This window comes from Cydia splendana, chromosome 7 (genome assembly GCF_910591565.1).
Source record: "Cydia splendana chromosome 7, ilCydSple1.2, whole genome shotgun sequence".
Taxonomy (NCBI): Eukaryota; Metazoa; Arthropoda; class Insecta; order Lepidoptera; family Tortricidae; genus Cydia; species Cydia splendana.
The window spans coordinates 17,098,669-17,118,214 of record NC_085966.1 but is presented as its reverse complement, the minus strand read 5'-3'; the positions used below and the strand labels follow the sequence as shown (position 1 = coordinate 17,118,214).

The window sequence follows — 19,546 nt, the reverse complement described above, 5'->3', positions numbered from 1 at the left end:
TTTAATATTTCTCGGTTTATTTACGCAAGCATCTCAGATAAAGGCGCAAACCGAAATATTTCCACGGAGGCAATGTTTATCCGGGACCGAGGAATTATTCGCCCGCGGTCCACGTCTTCGGTTCCCAGGACCACAGACTATTTCCTAATAGATGTTCTAAGATGATTTGTGGTCACTTATTGGAATTGGCGCGAGAGACCTCACAATAGCGTCTTTTGAGCGTCGGCGTATAGTCAGACAGTCGGCGTAGTGACATAGGCAACACGTCGAACGTGGTTCGCGGTAGGCCCTTAGTGCTGTTGCGCCAAGGTTACGCTGAGCAGCAATCGTAGAGTAGACTTGACGGTCACGCTCGGGAGAGAAAGCTATCGTCAAATTCGTCTAGATACGTTTACTCATATATGACAATTAACTGTCAACAAACATTTAATTCCAGGGTTAAACATGGGGTGTTTTTGTACAAAATTATATATAGAATGCTACTGAATACTTATGTGTGATTTACAAGACTGTTCAAAATAGAGAGTCTGTTGGAGGAAGCCTATTCCAAGGTCTTAATGAAAGAGTTCGTTTGCGTTTGCGCTGAGATTATTTCGACTGTTTATTTTAGTTTCCTTGCGGCTTCCCCTCGCGGTCAATTCTCTCGATTCATATTTGTTTTAACTTGTGTACCGAGTGTTAGCGTTTTCTTATTAGGGCGCGGGCACGGTAATTGCTCTTTTAATTGGTCAGGCGTAGGTGTATAGTTTCAGTGAGTTTCTCACGTTTAATAGTATTATTAATTGCTGGCATAAAAGCGTTTCGTGCCATTCCATCCAGCCAATTATATCGAATGACTTGTTTTTTATTTATATCTAATATTCTTTACCTATATTTATAAAATATAAAGCGTGTTTAGTTAGGTCGACGACTTAATTTTGAACAGTCAAACGTTCTCAATTTTAAAATCCCTAACTCAGACCTTGATCCTTAATTACCTCCCTTAACGTTTTGCCCCTTTTTTTCGGGTTTCAAGCGGAAATTGCGTGGAAGGAAGGAATTATTTCACCCAAATAGGTCTCTTGGTACCTATTGCTAATTACTAGCTTTTTACAGTCTGTTAATTTCTCCGTGTTGGTAGTAATTGCTTGAGTTTCCGGGATTCTAGTCCATGCTCGATAATAGGAGCTAGTGAACATTATGTTAAAATATTTAATTGGATCTGAAGTGTCAACACTGGTTATTTAAGTTTACAACTTTAGTTTCACATTCTTTTGCAGATGTATTGTAATTTCCTTTATTTCTCAGAGATTTAGCGTTTTCCCGGTTGCTTTCTATATAAGCCCTTAATCCACTTGGCACCCTTATCCCCTCCTATAACTTTCTTCGTAAGACTTGGCACTAGCCATACTAATACCTAAGAAATTTTAGTACCTTCTGCAGTAAAAACAATTGATTTTTGCAGATCACGTATAATTTTACACACTTATCAAAAAAAATTACACACTGTTACTTTCACTGTTACTGTTAATTTTCACAAATTCCACTAAAAAAACTAATTGATCGTTTTAAACTAATTTGTCTGCGTTCCGCACAGTTGGTAAACATGAAAGGTAAAAAAAAAAGAATACGGTTGTGAATTTCGCTGGAAAGGAAAAAGATGTATCTATGAGGCGAATATAATGGGCGATGATGGTTGACAATTTGGCGAATGATACCTAAATTTTGAACCGCTTGTTTACACCGCCCGTCAAGCGAGGCTTTTTTGAATTTTGAGGAGTTGTAGGAAGAAAAAAGAAGGGGTATGCGGATCACAGATATTAACAAATGGCGAAACAAAAATATGGCACAAAAACACAATAATTAGGTGGTTATGAAAAAATTGGGATTAGAAAAACTATCGCTAAAATTTAGATATTGCAGTCTTGAATTTCAGTTAGGAAAGGGGACAAAGGGTAAAGGGGACAAACGTGGAAGCACACGCAAGGGTGCCGGCAGCTGGATCCAAATCCAGTTGCATATAGCATGGATGGCGCACAAGTTGGTGTCCTCAAACAGGCCTGACGAGGTAAACCTCACTCGCCTCCTGGAGAGCGCTGATGGCAGGCAGTAGACGGGACGGTAACGATGGGGCCACCTCACTTCATCAGTGCCCGGCGCCGATACACGCACGGCCTTGGTGGCCAACTGTCTACGAGGAGCGTCTGCTCCCTGACGCCGATTCACGCACGGCTTGGATGGCCAACTGTTTACGAGGAGCCTTTCCGCCCGTGGATTTACGCGCACTTTAAAAACTTCGGGTTATATATCAAATCTGGTTAAAAACAACCCGGGAGCACAAATCACTTATTCACACAAAATTCACAAGCCATCTGCCAAAAAACAAATTCAATTTTACTTTCTCGAACATTCCATCAAAATTTAAATTCAAAATAATCGCAAATATGCATTTTATTTTTTTACAAACGGCCAGTAGCGTTTCGCTACACTTCCTGCTAAAAAATATACCTATAGGTAGGGATAAGGTTACATCACTTGATCATATTCATCAGATGATGTTAGCCAAAACAATTCAGACAGTACATTGGGAATCAGTATGCTTACTTACTTTTTTTTCCAGGATGGAGACCGGGGCTACCTCGAAGGCCTAGCGTCCCGCTACGCAGACCTCTTCTCCACGCACTACGGGGATGTCCTCGACCACCTCGAAGAGTTACGGAGACACGAATGGGAGGAGATGTCTCCTCGAATGCGGGTCCTGGGCGGGCCTGGGACCCCGCAGACCCCGCCGTCGGCCAGCCCTGGGTCGCTGGCGCTGAACAATCTGACGACCAGTCTGTCGCAGCCGATTTATGTACCAGGAAAATACTCGGTGAGTGTCTTCTTTATCTATTCTCTCTTTTACACAATCTCGGCCGTTTTCATTCGTCAGCCGGTTTTCGTTCATGTCAAACGATGTCGATTCGGTGAGTTACTTTTATCTACGTAGACAGGAGTGCGTAGGTACTACTGGCATAATACATATTTATTTAAATCATAAATCATAATACATGTTATTTCCTGAAAATAGCCCTTAATAGTGGTGCATGTTATTATAGTTTATTGATGAATGGATGGCTATTTCCGGTGTAACAGGAGCAATTAATGTATTCGTCGTCAGTCAAAATATACATGTGTATTTTGAGGTTCAATATGTCGCGGTTACTGCGAATTCAGGGTTTGTATTTTTAGATATTTACTTACTTAAATGTTTCTCAAAAGTGTGATTTAATAGTATTCTACTGCTGTTCGTAGCATCTTTTGTTACATCCTGAAATTACCTAATGAAATATGGTCATCCCTGGTAATAAAATTCCCATTTAGTTTTATTTAGACTAGTCATTATAACACTACGTATATAATCATTGACCTCATTAGCCCTGGTTCTCACTCCACTAACCATTTCACCTAACCATCATTGCACGTAACCTCGTACTGTCTAATAAAATAAAACATTCCCCATTAGCTCTGTAGTTTTATGAATACTTCAGCATGCTATAATTTCACAAGCCGACATTTTATTATCCTTCTTAGGACTTTCATAACTGAATTCCAGGAAGAGCATTCGAATTTAAACTGTTGTGAGACATACTAACATTGAATAATTTTACGGTTTAGACTCACTTGTTTAGCAGCGTTCACGACGGCCGTGTATCGCTTACAGCTTGTGTGTAAGCGATACACGGCCGTCGTGAACGCTGCTCGCACTGTTAGTGCTTGAGAAAGGAGACCTAGGCTCTCCGAAACATGTCGCGCGAGTGACTAAAAACAAGTGAGTCTAAACCGTAAAATTATTCAAAGAGCATTCGAGTTTTAAAATTAAATTAAATAATAATTAAATATTTTTTTATTTTAATATTATGGAACAATTTTACACTAATCGACCTAGTCTCGCAGTAAACTCAATAAGGCTTGTGTTCTGGGTATTACTCACAACGCAGCTACCTACCTTGCACCATTATTTATATAGAGATGCAATCGAGATGCAAGAAATGTCCAATCAATATTGAGATATTTCCTGTTCTATAAACAATATACGAATACGGCTTTTTAACTATTTAATTGGAATGACTTAGACACTACAAACAGTTAAAGAATTAGCAAATGATACATGGCTTATGGAATTATAGAAGCTCCTACCCACTAACCTTCACCCACGCATCTAACCTAGTACTTTATAACATACCAATTTAGTCTTATGTTCAACAGCCGTCCAGCTGCCTGACCGACAAGGAGGAGGACGATATCTACGGCTTCGGCTACGGGGTGTTCGGCAAGCAGATGCTGCAGCGGCAACAGCAGCAGAAACAGCTGTTGCTGGCGCAGCCGACGCAACCGCTCATCCATAACCAGCAGCATAATTATCAGAGGTGAGTTAACTTACTGATGTTTATTGTCCTGTGACTGTGACGTTTAGCGTGTAGTCATCATCTTCCTCGCGTTGTCCCGGCATTTAGCCACGGCTCATGGGAGTTGGGGTCCGCTGGGCAACTAATCCCAGGAATTGGCGTGGGCACTAGTTTTTACGAAAGCGACTGCCATCTGACCTTCCAACTCGGAGGGTAAACTAGGCCTTATTGGGATTAGTCCCGTTTCCTCACGATGTTTTCCATCATCAAGATGTGACTGGTAAATGTCAAATGATATTTTGTTACACAAGTTCCGAAAAACTCATTCGTACAAGCCGGGGTTTGATCCCGCGACCTCCGGATTGCAAATCGCACGCTCTTACCGCTAGGCCACCAGCGCTTCAACGCTTAGCATGTAAGTAGCAATATAATAATATTTAAGTACCTACAATACGCGCACGAAGTCATGAAGATCTACCTAGCCATGGATTACTGCAGGAAGCGAAAAGGTAATTTTATCGAGTAATCTATATAAAATTTGACGCTTCCTGCAATAAGGCATTCAGCAGCATTAAGCGCTCATTTAGACAGCGCGCGAACTCGCATGCGATTTTAGTTACATTGCGGACCGTTGAGGTTACATCAATTCGACCGGCCGATCAAATAACGCAATGTAATGAAACTTGCATGCGAGTTTTCGCACCGTCTAAATGAGCCCTAATGCAGCAGCAGCATTAAGCAGTATTGCAGCGCGACATTGCTGCCGACTGCACCGATCGATGACCGATCCGGGCAGCAACATCGAGTATGTCATTTGCGGCAGCCATGTCACGCCGCGTGACTGAAGCAGTAATGCTGGTGTAATCTGAATCCTGTGAGTGTGCGCTGCGCTTGGGCGCGGCAAGCGGCGGTTCATCGGGTAAGTTCCTCAGACTTCCTGTGCGAAATGTACAGTTAGCAATACTAACCATTAGCTAAGCACATTTGCATACTAACCTCTTTTCTACCTTTTCTCTGCAGCTGCTGCTGATTGTAACGTCTAGCTATTTAAGCGCGGTCGGATCCTTTAGAATTTAACCAGGGAAACGTTCGATGACTGCATGGGTCATCATAGGACGGCATTGTCATTGACATCCTCGAAACGTCAGAGGTAATATTAAAACTTAATTATACGGGATAATGACATTATCCCTATAATAGCTATTCTCGATGTCATCAAATATTGTAGAATTAGCATAAAACATGGCAAGACGAGCGATTTTATTACGAGCAATAACGATAAAAATCAAGTTTGATACATATTCCTTTTAAGTATTCCATGTCAAACGCTTTAGACTAGATTTGAATGTTTCAAATATAGAAGTCCATAAAGATAAAAGCGTTCTAGCGGTAAATATTATAATTGAACTAACAGACGGTCCATTAAAATCGGCTTTATAAATATCTCCCAAATAAAATAACAATAGAGCGAAAAAGACAAAGCGCGATACGACTATACCGCTGTGTATGGAAATTCGCGGTCAGATTATTTCCATTGGCAATTTAACGAGACTGCCATGGGGCTGCCCATAAATTATTTTGACTTTAACAGGTGTACTTGTTAGATAAGCTTTTACGCTGCATGTTTAAAGGCTAATCTAAATTGAAATCAGACATTCGATTGGCGACAGAAGCTCTGGACCCTGAATAGTTTAAGTTGGCCCCAGCAGTGATAAACGCGGTTCGCGATGCTTAACCGGTTTTATATATTTATATACTGTGATTTGTGGGGCTATTTTCATTTCGACTAGACATGTTTCTTGGTACGTCAATAGAAAGATCGAAGCATGAATACATGTTGCTTTGAAAGACATGCGTAAGCTTTAAGAGGATACTGGGAGTCATTTAAATAAATTGACATTAAATTTTCATTTCGATCGTTCTTTCGATATCTAAGTTTCACTCAATAAATATTGGTATATTTCTGATCATAACAATACATAATAATACATATGTTTTAAAATGTATCGTTTTCAAAATTCCCGTAACATTTGCTTCTTGGCAATCAGTAAGTACAATTTGCTTTTTGCAATTAACATTACGAGATTGTTTATGCCGAAAATTAATGTCAATTATACTTAAATTTAATTATAATGGTCCCTAATGAAATACTATATCACTTTAGCTCGCATGTCATTTATTTCACACTTTCAAAATAAATTAAAATAAACATACGGACATGCCCGTTCCATACCGAGAAGCGAACATGACCAGTGCGCTGTGACACTATATTACTTTATTACATATTATTTATTACTTCGCAACTTGGCTGATGGATTTAGCACTGAAATTAAATCAACGGTTTCATTTTGCAGCTAATTTAGTATGGTTACTAAATAAGTTTTCTGGACAAAATGTTTTATAAAATAATTGCAGCATTTCTTTATGGATCGGCCACTACGGTCTTTTGGCAGTGTCTTAAGTGTCTATAGGCTACCGTAACCGCATTCTTTAAGACCTAGGTGTGTCTCAAATCGAATATCCATTACCTGTGTCACAAATGTTCTCAGTATATAGCTCATGGACAGCATAGCAGCAGTGCAAAAAGAAGTTAATGGTTTGAGGATGAACGTATTTCCCTTGACTTTTGACAAGACATGACCCATAGAAAAATTTTGGTCGGTTTAAAGTTGACCTTAACTCTTGGGATAAATCGTCTACAGGTACTTAGGTACGCTAATTTGAAATGAAAGGAAAATTAAAGGAGTTTCGACATGCTCTGATAAGTATACAAATATATACGAGTCAAATCAGCTATTCTGTACATGCACTAAAACAAGCTTCGACTTAATTATTACTGTAAAACAATTTTGCTTGTCTCCAGGAAACTAGGCTATTGTTATCGCCCACTGAACACAGCTCGTGCTTAATCTCGAAAAGCCAGCCATTCCACGTAAACTGTATTCCTAGCTTTGTACACCATAAACTTGTTAGCAGGGAAATCTACAACTGCCGATGTCACGACACCGCCCACGCCACCATGTCCAATGCTAATTAGATCTTCTGTGAGCTAATGAATTACCTCGTAAAATCAGCCATGGTGAACATAGATGTTTTCTAGTCGTTAAATATCGTTTGTTTTATGCTTTCGGCTGCGGTACATGTGGGTTGCTTGATTTATTATCAATTTAAAATCTTTATGATGTGTTTTAATGACTTAAATATGGTTAAGTTTTCGGTTGGTTAAAATACCTAATAGTCAATTAAGTTTTTTATGGGATACCACTTGATTTAGTATATAAAATACTCGTTTATGTTTACATTAGGAGCGCAGACAGAAGAAAACTTCTGTATTAAAACAAGCAGAAATATTCCGTGAAACAAAATTAACTTTCTTACAGTGCCTCCAACATTCCGCAACTCGTATTTGAGTAGAAGCCAGAAGAAACTCGACTAAAGTCTTTAAATAAAATTACCCTTAGCCTGCGTATAGCATATGGGCTCATCTTTGCGTAAAACTCTGTGCCCGGTTATGTTCCAAAAACACTGTGCTCAGCAGTGTATTAACACAGAAATTACGATTCATGCTGAGGCAAAGCTGCTTACCCGAGAGAAGTAAACTAAGCGACGCTGTCATTACAAACGGCTTGCGACTTTATGGCTCAAGTAGAAAGTGCTGAAATCGCATATCATTTGTAGGCATTTTGAGCTCTCCGGTGCCGGGTTGATGATAAGGGTACAGATTTACTGGGAAGCGTTAGATGGAAAACACTCGAGAGATTGTGGGGGGAACATCTGGCATCGCTAGCAACTTCCAAGTCCGTTTTGTTAACTTTATACGCTGATATATTTTCTTGAATACGGCTTTCTGCAAATTCTTTCAGTTATAATGACTTATTCTACACAACAGACGTTTTGTAAGAGATTTGATAAAAGTCGATTACGCTTAAAAACGTTTTGTTGCAGACGACTGATTCAATAGATTAAATAATATTTAAGATTGTACCGCTATAAATCTGTTCTATTTAATCATGTCAACTGCTGAATATTTATTATTAACACAGGTAAATTACTATCTAACTCAATTTTGCCGAGTATTACGCCTATATTCTGTATAGGTTCACAACGCCAGCGAAATGCGTAAATTTAATTCATTACGTTAAGCTTCGCATTCATATTCAGAACTGCAAAGTTAAATGCCTACCGACTATGAATTTCGAGCTTTAATACGACTAATTTCGTTTCCTAACGTATGTAAAACCAGTTTCAAATTACACAAATCTTATTTCCAACAATTAACAAGAATTGCAGACGTGAAAAATTATGTTCTTTGCCTTATTAACATAATTCGGTGATTTGATTTGCATAATTATGATATTTAAAATAATGGAAAGAAACGATTCGGGTTAGTTTTCAATTTTATAGGTTTGGACGGTTGATTATTTTAAGATGTTGCAACTCCGCAATTTCAATTTGTACCCAATCAATCAAGAAATGCTTACTTTTTTTGTATAATATCAAGATTATGACTGTAAAGTCGTTATGAGGAGTTCGAGAGAGACTGTTTGTAAATTAGACACATCATATTTAGATGCTAGATACTTTCCACAACTTGACGCCTCTAACTGTAAGTAAAGATTTCATATATTTTTGAACATAATAATTTAGTCACCTGAGGCTCAAAAGTTCAAAACCAATTTTTTTTTTAAGTTCTCGTAGAAATCTAGCTTAGGTTTAATGTATATCCCTTATGCCAAACAAAAAATTCTAAAGACGAGATAGAGTAAGTTAATGCTACTTTAGAAAGACAGGGACTTACTGCTACAAGCAGTACCTTTAACCGATTTGACTTTATGAGGTCAGCGGCGGCAGCTTTGGCGTTACCCTATGGATCACAATTTCGATGCCCAAGGGAGTCATCTGTCTCAACTTATTCATTTACTTCGCACTTGTATCTAGTTCGCTTCAGATATAGAGCAAGCTTCTTGTTCATTCGTTAATTTTACTAAGGATTTGTGACGTAAATCATTGTTATATTCGAACTGGTTTACTGGATTCACACGACTGAAAATTCCAATAGCCGTTCCATTACACTTCGTTATTCAATTAATGTATCAACTGTTACCAATTAACACTACTATCAGTCAGTCGCCTGTCAATTCACGCGTCGTTCAGTGATTAGTGCTTGTTGCACTCACTCGAATCCAATACATATTTAATTGACGCCATTTACTCACCAGTTGTTTAATGAAATTACACTATTTCGGCGTTTTACTAATTGTTTTTACACTTAAAATATTGAAAATGATGTCGACCGATTCGGAAAAATTCCGACAAAGTTTGAGAGGTTTCGGGTTGCTAATTATGAGAAGTAGCGTGACAAAGCCACTGAACACGAACATCTCAATATGTAGGTAATAATGTTTTTAAATATGGGAGATAAATTAGCAATATGCGGCTATGAATATGGGTGAATAATATTACATATAATTATGCTGCCACACATTCTCGTGGGCCACAACCGTAATTGATAAAATCATTACATTAGTGACAGGAGACAGGAGATATAAAGTGGAAGCAGCATTAGAGGCGATTTGACGTCCTTTTCACGATTAGATTTTAATTATAACCTAATAAATGCTGTTTGCAATAGTCATTACTCAGTTCACACGCTCGGGAGTTAGACTAACTAGATGATAGCGCCGGAACACTCGGAACGGCAGGCAAGAAGCCGAAGTGAGTAACGGGCTGGGATAGCATCAGTGTTGTCGGTAATTGCAGTGTAATGTAACGCCCTTACTTCCATTTCGATTCAGAGGCAGATCTCAGCTGATGTTTAAGGTAAAAGAGAAATAACAATCATGACTTAAGAGTTATTTTTCAGTCATCGTTAAAGTACGGCACACAGGTACGGTACACGTTTTTTTCTTTTAAACATTTTGCCTTTCATTGACTGGAGTATTTTGGCCTAGGTCTTTACAAGACCTACACGTATAAATGTCTGTTTCTTAACTTATTTAGTGTCACGCAGTATCCAGAGTATGACCTTCTTTAGAAACATGATCATTTAAATTTTTTCAGTTACCTACTTAAACATTTTTCTCTGTGACTTCGTAAAGATAGTTAAGTTTATTCAGTCCATCTTAGTATTTTTTTCGCAACAAAAACGTCAACGCTACTCGCTTCAGCCTCGAACCGCAAGTCATTTCGCTCTAGGATTTATCTAAGTGCCTGCATAAACGCAATGCTTCGTTACGTCTGTCGCTAGCTAAGGGACTGCTCACAACCGGTTTACTTTGTTAGGCTTAATCGATTTAAAGTCTTATTAGGCTTCAGGAATCAATAATATAAGTAGGTACGGGTTCAATCTTTTCCCGATTTGGAACTAATTTTACCATCTTATGTAACATTGGCTGTTTTAGTTTGGAACTGGAGAATAAAACCAACACTGTAAGCTCTTCTTCTTTTATAATAATTACTCCCGAAGACGAAGCCCTATAAATATTTTTTAGGCGTCATTCAATCGTTCTTTCAATTAGTGCAGGTGATTATTTCATGCTGCCGTATTCGAACTTCAAGATATTCACAAGAGACGACACGTACTAGATCCATTCTAGATACGTTATAGTTTAGATATCAACTAGTTCTCTTTTGCAGCGCAATTCGGGCAACCAATGTCACTTATACGTTAGATAGCGTAAGATATCTATTAGATGTGAATTGGACCTCTAAGTCATATCCTGAGGAAATCGTTCAACAGTATCTCCAGAATCGCGCAAATGTCATATTTGAGAGGTTAGATCTTAAACATATCGTTATCGTATCTTGGTGATGTCTAAAAGATATCTAATAGATGTCTATTTCAAAATCCGAATCGGGCCCATGGTGTTTAGCAATAAACTTCATTCCTCTCTGACTTAACATGAGGTCAAGTTAATAAGGTCGGTTCTTTAGGCATATAGTTATAATTATTTCTCTTTTAAACCTCGGTTCATATTCTATTATAGAGCTCATGGTATAATAATATTAATAATATACTCCGCCTGGTACTCTATTCCGAGATTCGCGAATGACCTAACTGACACAGGCCTACGTCATCATGCTGTTTACAGGTTCTCAAACTTTAAAATGTGGGAGAATTTTAACCAACGGTGAAAATTATTTTAACGGCATTAATTTTAAGTTATTCATGTAGAAACATAGTAAAATAAAACAAATCTAATGTATTAAATTAAACTTTATTTATCTATACAAGACAAACGTTTAAAAAACTAATTCACAGTTACACATTAATTACCAAGCTTAAGACGTGAAAAGTTTGGAGAACACTGCGACTGCTGACACTGAGCGAGAAGGAAATAACAATTAACACGCGTTTGACAAGGATGACGGTCAGGGCATGAAGTTATCTAGATCCGAATTGTCAAATGTGACAGCGCTATCCTGTGTTGCCAGTAGTGTAAACAGAATTACCCGAACGTCTGAAATTTCTTTCGTGAATCGGAAGACATTGATAACGAATAATTAAAAATGACGTGTTATTGTAAAATTTAAGATAAAATACATATAAATGAAAATTATAACATTATAAAGAAATATATTAACTTATTAACCATAGGTATAATGTACCCATGGCAATGTTATTGTGACGTAGGCCTGTGTCACTCTGGGAATAGAAGACCATGTTTTATTAGACCATGATAGAGCTTACTTTTTTATATGCAGTTTTACGAATACATGGAATATATTTTTCACCACACCAGCTCGGAAAGGCTTACTTTGCACTTCAAAAACTGATAGCAAAGTTGCATCTTATTCACATGTGAGGCAAAGTAATGAAATGCAAATTTTGAGTTGTTTTCTTATGTTTGCTGGTAGAATTGACTATAAATATTTAATAACATTCATTTGGATTTGATTTGGTTTGTTTTTGTTTGATATTTTACATTTAATATTTGCTTCGGGTTGGTGTGGTGAAAAATTTTGTGTTTCACTCGGGGGCAAATTTTGTTTAACCCTCGTGCTTTGAAACCCTCGCAACGCTCAAGATTCCATTTTTCGAACCACTCGCTACGCTCGTGGTTCAATTTTAGAATCTTTCACTTGCTCAGGTATCAATATTAGCACGAGCGGTTAAACAACAACTTTGCCCCCTTGTAAAACAAATAACTATTAAAAAATAGTACTGTTAAACTTTCCACGACAGACCGATAAATCAATGCTATCAAGCGCAAACACAACCGTAGGCAGAGCCATTGATTTTAACATAGAAATATATCGAATATTCATATAGTTCAGAGGGCCTACGTTTGTGACTATTGGATAAGTTTCGCACTTAAATACATAATAGTAGCGTCCCATTTACTTACACTTTCGAGTATATGACGCGTCGTGCGAGTTTGATATAGGTACTGAATCCGTCTTCATTGATATTTATTTTTATTGTAATCCCTAGGTAGCGACTAGCTTCAACAAAATAGCCAGGAGCTTAACTTTCGTATCGCAGCTCAGTAAAACATGGCACAAACGTAAGACAAAGTAAGATTGAGTTTCCTACCGGCGTAAATAAATTCTAGTCGCTACTCGCATCCTAAACAAACGAGATTTCCTCCTACGTACTTGCAGCGTCTTATGGCCCCGTAGGTATAGTTTAATTCTTCGGGAAATTTCATTGGTAACACACGTGGCCTGGATTGTACGATTACGTTCAGATCGTTATTAAAGTAAACGTCCGAGAGCTCGTCACTGAGACGAAATCAAACTTACATTGTGACATCAAAGTAATAGGTACCTAAATGATGTCCGTACATGTATCGGCGCGAGCGAGATGCATGAGCGACTGACATCATTTAGATATTATTTTGCTATCCTCAATGTCTTAAAAGCATCATTTTAAAAGGGGACAATGAATACTTCTTGAGATTTTTATTTGTAACTTTATTCCAGTATTTAGTGTTTTATTCACAATCTACTATATATCACAGGAAACAATTTATTTCTAGTCTATCTATTAAAACCATCAATCATTCCCAATTCAATTATATGTCCCGCTCCCGCGACAATAATCATTAGCGGCGTTAATTACAGCCACCGATTACCGCCGAATACCGCACAACCATTTTTGCCTGCTCAGCTATCCACATTTGCATTTTCTGCACGATTCAGGCCAATGCGACTTGTTTTATGATATGGCGACAATTGGCTCCGGCGACTTTTGCTAGAAGTGACGATGTCGCCATCTAACTTACTATTTGAAAAGAAAAAAGATAAAAATCAGCTGTTCCATAGAACTGTTTTTTTTTTTCACGTCTTTGGGGTCTCTACGTCTTCATCTCTCAGAATAAGGTAGAACGAGAACATAACAAAATGATTATAATTATGAGATCGCTTGCAGTGCTAAATTATGAATTCTTAGCTTTATATGATTTTTAATTGAAAGTTATTTCTCATCTTAGCTTTTCCGGAAAACGTTTTTCAGTTTACGGTGATTACAATGCAATATGTTATGAATGTTAATTAAAAGAACTACCGGCTATAACCTATACACTATTAATTTGACTTACTAATAATGTATACTTATTAAATTTTGTTAATTAATACGTATATATGTGTGATATGTGTCTACACCTATAATAATCAGGAATAGGCTAAAACGGGTCTTTTGTTTTTGTTACAGTTGTTTGAGTCCACGGTCGGCGTATTTCTACGAATTTCCCCCGAGTGGTGAGTATTTTATTATACAGTAATATTTAACCCCAAAAATCTTTAGAGAAGGCTATTTCATTGGAGAATGAATAAAATAATCTACATTATATATTACTTAACTCTAAGAGAAGGCTATTTTATTGGAAAATTAAGAGAAGAATCTGCATGTCATTCCATAAGGAGAATTTTATTTATCATTTTTATACCGTGATTGTAATAAACTTAGTTATTATTCCTACAAATGACTACTTGTCCTTAATGTTTAGTGTAACCAGCAGCAACAAATTAAATTACTCTATAACCGAAAAACAGTCTCCTCTGCAGACAACTGCCTGGGCACCGCCAAGAAGAAGGTGACCACGTTCTCGCGTCTGCTTCGCGGACTCAAGTCTCATAGGAAAGAGAAGCACGGCTCCTGTTCGCCGAAGCACCACAGTCCGAGGCAGATCCTGCCGCCGCAGCGGGTGAGTGCTAGAGGACGGTAGATGTGTACTGAGGGCCTACTGCGAACCATGTCACACTTACGTACGAATTTCCAAGTGCGACAGAGAGGCAACACGTCGAACGTGGTTCGCGGTAGTCCCTCAGACGGTTCTTCGGGTCCGGGTCGATGCGTCAGGTTTCAATAGAAAGCATCTCGTCACGTGATCACCTGTCATAGAAAATGAAGTGTCGGAAGCCTCGGCCCCCACCCGGACTGTTCTAGCGTGATTCATCCTTAAGTCTGCACAATTGTTTAAGATGTTTAAGAGTTGTAGATTCTCTGACAGTCTGGGCAAACAGAAGTAATAGGTATGTAGCGCTAGGCAGCCTCGATACATTCTGTTGTAACTAGATAGATTATCAAGCGCTAACGTTAGACAAATCTGTTACAAAATCCAGCTCTTCGAGCATCTCCGCTCAACTGTAGTTCGGTACATTAGGATTTTTCCAGCGACAATAACCCTAATATTTCTAACCTTCGGAATATGCCTAGTCGACTTACAAAATGTCACCATTGTCTTAACTATACAAATTGATATTGGCGTGCAGGTTGTGATATTTGTCATTATTAGATACAGCCAATTTTCCGATATAGGTACTTATTTCGATTCGGCGTATTGAGTTCATTCGAATCGAACCGTGTAATTGGTTACCTATGTGACCTATGTCTAAGTATTTTCCAATCGCACTCATACGTATCGCACAGTACAAAATAAGCTTACGCCATAGCAGTTATTTTGTACCAATTGTACCAGCTACTTCAAATTCAATAGATCATTAAAGGTTGTTTCTATTCAAAAGATAACTGGCGGCCCGATCCGTACTTCAAGATACGTCAAATATTTGGTCTAAATACGATACGAATTGAACATGTCAGTGTCAAAAGTGACGTTTCTTTAAACAAAAACTTCAGTTTTGATACTGACATCTAATCCATGGCCTGAGTCGTGCAGGAAATGCAAATGGGGATAGCTGAGCAGGCAAAAATGGTTTTGCTGAATTTGAATTATCTAGACGTGATATTTGACATAGGTACTTATCTTAAATTTCGAATCGGGCCGTGGGCTTTTGACATGGCCTAATGAACAGTTTTAACGAGCCTTGCTACTTAGGCTCTATATATTTTAACTGAACATGAGAGACTTTAGGTTACCAAGGTTTCGTCAATGATATTATTGAGTGTCTTCAGATTGTTTTAAAAAGCTTTTCGTTCAATTAAATACAAAGGATCTCATAATTTTTTTGAATATTTTGATAATATTCGAAACGTTTTTACATAAATATAAACGCGAAAGTTTGAACAGTACAATTTAGGAGTCAAGTGGTTTCAATAGTAACAAAGTAATGGATGAGAAAAGACCGCTTTCGAATCCCTCAAGAAACCTTCAAGAAAAGAGCGTATTGCCATCTTATGCCGGCAAGCATTTACAACCCCTCTGGTGTTGTGGGTGTCCATGGGCGACAGTAACCGCTTACCATCAGGCGATTCGTCTTCTCGTTGGCCTTCTACATCATTAAAAAAATCTACTGAACATCATTGTCATTTCAGTACTCAACATGCCGCTGTCTGTGTAACTTAAACCCTTACGGCTGGATTCGGGAAGTGAATTAGAGATTAACTAATAGATACAATATAGTAAAGATATATTATCTTTACTATATCGTATCTAGTAACTCTCTAATTCATTTCCCGAATCCAGCCGTTAGTCCGTGAATGGACTTTAAACAAAAAACGGGCAGCGGTACAGATGTCGACATGCATTATCCATTTTCCACCTGAGTCCGTGCTTACGACCGAAAAAACCGTGGATTTAGACACTCATTACGAGCCGGCCTCCAGACATGTGCCGTCTTTCCCCCTATTTTCACATAGTGTACACCCCCATCCGTATTGTGTGCATCCGGCTCGACGCCGGTCGCCCTTTGACATGTACTGCCAGCAATTAGTATGACGCGCGGCCGAGTCCGGACGAGGCCTTTAAAACGGGTGGGAATATTTCGGGAAAGTTCGTCGACTGGAACTTAGGCTGGGAACTCACTTAAAACTTAAATTCGGATCGCGTTTTTATCTTAACGGGAAAGGTAGTATGCTGGAACGTTTTTTGGGCAAATGGACTAGTGAATTGTTGATCTTATTATCATCATCATCTTCCTCTCGTTGTCCCGGCATTTTGCCACGCGGCTCATGGGAGCCTGCATGGGGTCCGCTTGAAAACTAATCTCATTGGTACGAGCCGGGGTTTGAACCCGCGACCTCCAGATTGAAAGTCGCACGCTCTTACCGCTAGGCCACCAGCGCTCTTATTATATGATCATTTTACTGGCCGTTTTTGTTTGACAGTTTGATGTAGTTGTAGATATTACTTACTATAGATTGCGCTAAAAATAAATGCTTAAGAACCCCTCGTGCTGATAATCAATTTCAACCCAAAAATTAAGTTCATAACACTAAAACGCGCGCGATATTGGTTGACAACGCATCATATTTAAAAACATAGAAGTTATTTACGATATGATAGGAAATCATTAGTTTAATGTCACTACAGTGTACCGCGGGGATCGCACCGGAACAGGCCGCCGCTCGAAGCTCGTGTGAATGTAATGCGTGCTTAAATAATGCACGCCAGTGTATTTTTTTCGCGGCAAATATGAGCGATAGCGAAGTTGCGCTAAAAGTGTAGTTTTAATCGCGAAATATAAACGTTGAAGCGCTTTCTTTTGTTTGCAAATGAACACTAGATATGTTGTTTTTTTTTTCATTTTGCAAATACTTACTTCATTTGGTAACGAATCTTTGGATCGTACTAAAATAAAAACCGGCCAAGTGCGAGTCGGACTCGCACACGAAGGGTTCCGTACCATTATCTATAAAAACGGTCACCCATCCAAGTACTGACCCCGCCCGACGTTGCTTAACTTCGGTCAAAAATCACGTTTGTTGTATCGGAGCCCCACTTAAATCTTTATTTTATTCTGTTTTTAGTATTTGTTGTTATAGCGGAAACACAAAAACATCATCTGTGAAAATTACAACTGTCTATCACGGTTCGTGAGATACAGCCTGGTGACAGACGGACGGACGGACGGACAGCGGAGTCTTAGTAATAGGGTCCGTTTTACCCTTTGGGTACGGAACCCTAAAAATGCGAAATAAAGAACTTTAACCGATTTTGATTATTTTCGATTATCTCTTTCTTGACAAATTTGTTCACATTGATTGGGCACCGCGTGCGGACATGATAGGTCATATTAGGCATTTATAAGTCCGTGTGAGATGCAGAGCAAGCCCTGTCAAAATCGTATCGTAACTAAAATTTGAATCTGCCTCCTGTTCGGTTTTTGTATACTTTTAAATATAAATTAAACAAACTTGCAGTAAAATCAACCGTAATTTAAATGTTGAATTAAAAGGTGCTTGCTGGAAGTTAACCTTTGACGTTTAATTCCGCTACGACTGTCTAATTTCGTTCAAGTAAAGACAAATAAAAGCTTTAACCGAGGAGCTTTCTTCTTCGAGAACAAAAGTTTCGCTAACGTATGCTGGTATTTTGATGAAGAATACGTATTATGTAGAGTACTAAATAAAAAAAACAACCCTTTTGCGTTTGCCGAAGTCTGATAAAAAACGTAAAACAACGTAAAATAAGAATCAAAGCATATATACCAACAAAAGTCGTCTCATGCAAAATTCCTTTACTCCCAAAAACGCTCCTCTAATCAAATCTGGACACTGGTAGTGCCCGTTAGAACTAATCCTAAGTGTCTACAAAAATGCATAATTCTTTCTTTTACCGAAGTCAGACAAAAATCATTCCTTCATATAAAAAAGTCGAACGTCAAAACACGTTTAGCTTTTTCCATAAGCCATAAGCAAAGATTTCAAGCGCACCAAAAATTTGTTACATCAACAACTTCAAAAAACAGCCCTAATCAAAGCTGGACACTGCCTGCTGCCAATGCGAACAGGGCTAATCCTAAGTGCAACGCGCGATAAGGATTAGAGCTGCCCTAATGGCCTCCAGCCCCTTGTACAAACCATAACTCAACCCTGCCTGGGCTCAACCGACTTAGCTTTGGCAGCCGTCATTTCTCAAAAGGCATGCGGTGACGTGGCCTAAGATTACAGATCGCGGTACTAGATGTAGCATAAAGGCTGATATAGACGGCGCGCGAACTCGCATGCGATTTTAGTTACATTGCAACCGACCGATCAAAACCCGCAATGTAATGAAACTCGCATGCGAGTTCTCGCATCGTCTAAATGAGCCCTAAGGACGCACGGTCACTACGGATTGACGGTCATATGCTTAAATTGTTGTTAAAAGATATTTTTTTGTTGTATAAAATCTACCGCGGATGGAGTATCGGGACAAACCTTACTGGATTAACGATACTTTTGTAATTAAGTTTAGATATTGTGTTGTAATTACCTGAATAAATTAAAACATATATACCTAGGTATATATATTTTTTGTAAACGCTTCTTTCAACCCGCGACCCGCTCATACAATATACTAAGTTATTATTTATCGTTCACCAGTGTTAGAAAATACATAAATAGAAGCTTAAATAAAAAAATGAAACAATACAAATTGGTAGACAGAAGGCGGTCTTATACCTAAAAGCAACAATCTCTTCCAGGAAACCTTTGGATGTTGGAGTTAACAGAAACAAAAACAAATACATAAGAGTATATGAAGCTAAATTAAATACATAATCGCATTTCAGTTGCGACTATATTTTACCATCGTTTCGGATTGTTTCATATTTAATAGATTCTAAATTGCAATGTAAGCAGAAGTCATTCATATTTTTTTATTGCAACCATGGTACAGTAAGTATTAGGTCATTACCTATGAAATTGGCGTTTTGTTCGGAGAATTTCAACGAAACACGAATTTCCATACAATTAATTTTGCGGATATTTTTTTGATGGCTAATTCAAACCAAACAAAATTTTTCCAGTAATTTTTGACACCTTTAAGGTATGTTTTCAATATCTCCATTTCTTG

The 19,546-nt window shown here is 38.3% G+C and overlaps 1 protein-coding gene across 8 annotated transcripts in view; it reads left to right on the top strand.

The window, feature by feature from the left end:
• LOC134792352 (uncharacterized) overlaps nucleotides 1-19,546 on the top strand; it is a 184,771-nt gene that overhangs the window by 148,871 nt on the left and 16,354 nt on the right. For 5 of the 8 annotated variants that reach the window (XM_063763628.1, XM_063763630.1, XM_063763629.1 and 2 more), the window contains exons 2-5: nucleotides 2,600-2,851; nucleotides 4,213-4,388; nucleotides 14,023-14,069; nucleotides 14,364-14,515. In XM_063763628.1, coding sequence (XP_063619698.1) covers nucleotides 2,600-2,851; nucleotides 4,213-4,388; nucleotides 14,023-14,069; nucleotides 14,364-14,515 — 627 coding nt within the window. The remainder of the gene's footprint in view (nucleotides 1-2,599; nucleotides 2,852-4,212; nucleotides 4,389-14,022; nucleotides 14,070-14,363; nucleotides 14,516-19,546) is intronic. The other 3 variants (XM_063763626.1, XM_063763625.1, XM_063763624.1) reach the window with 3 other exon arrangements.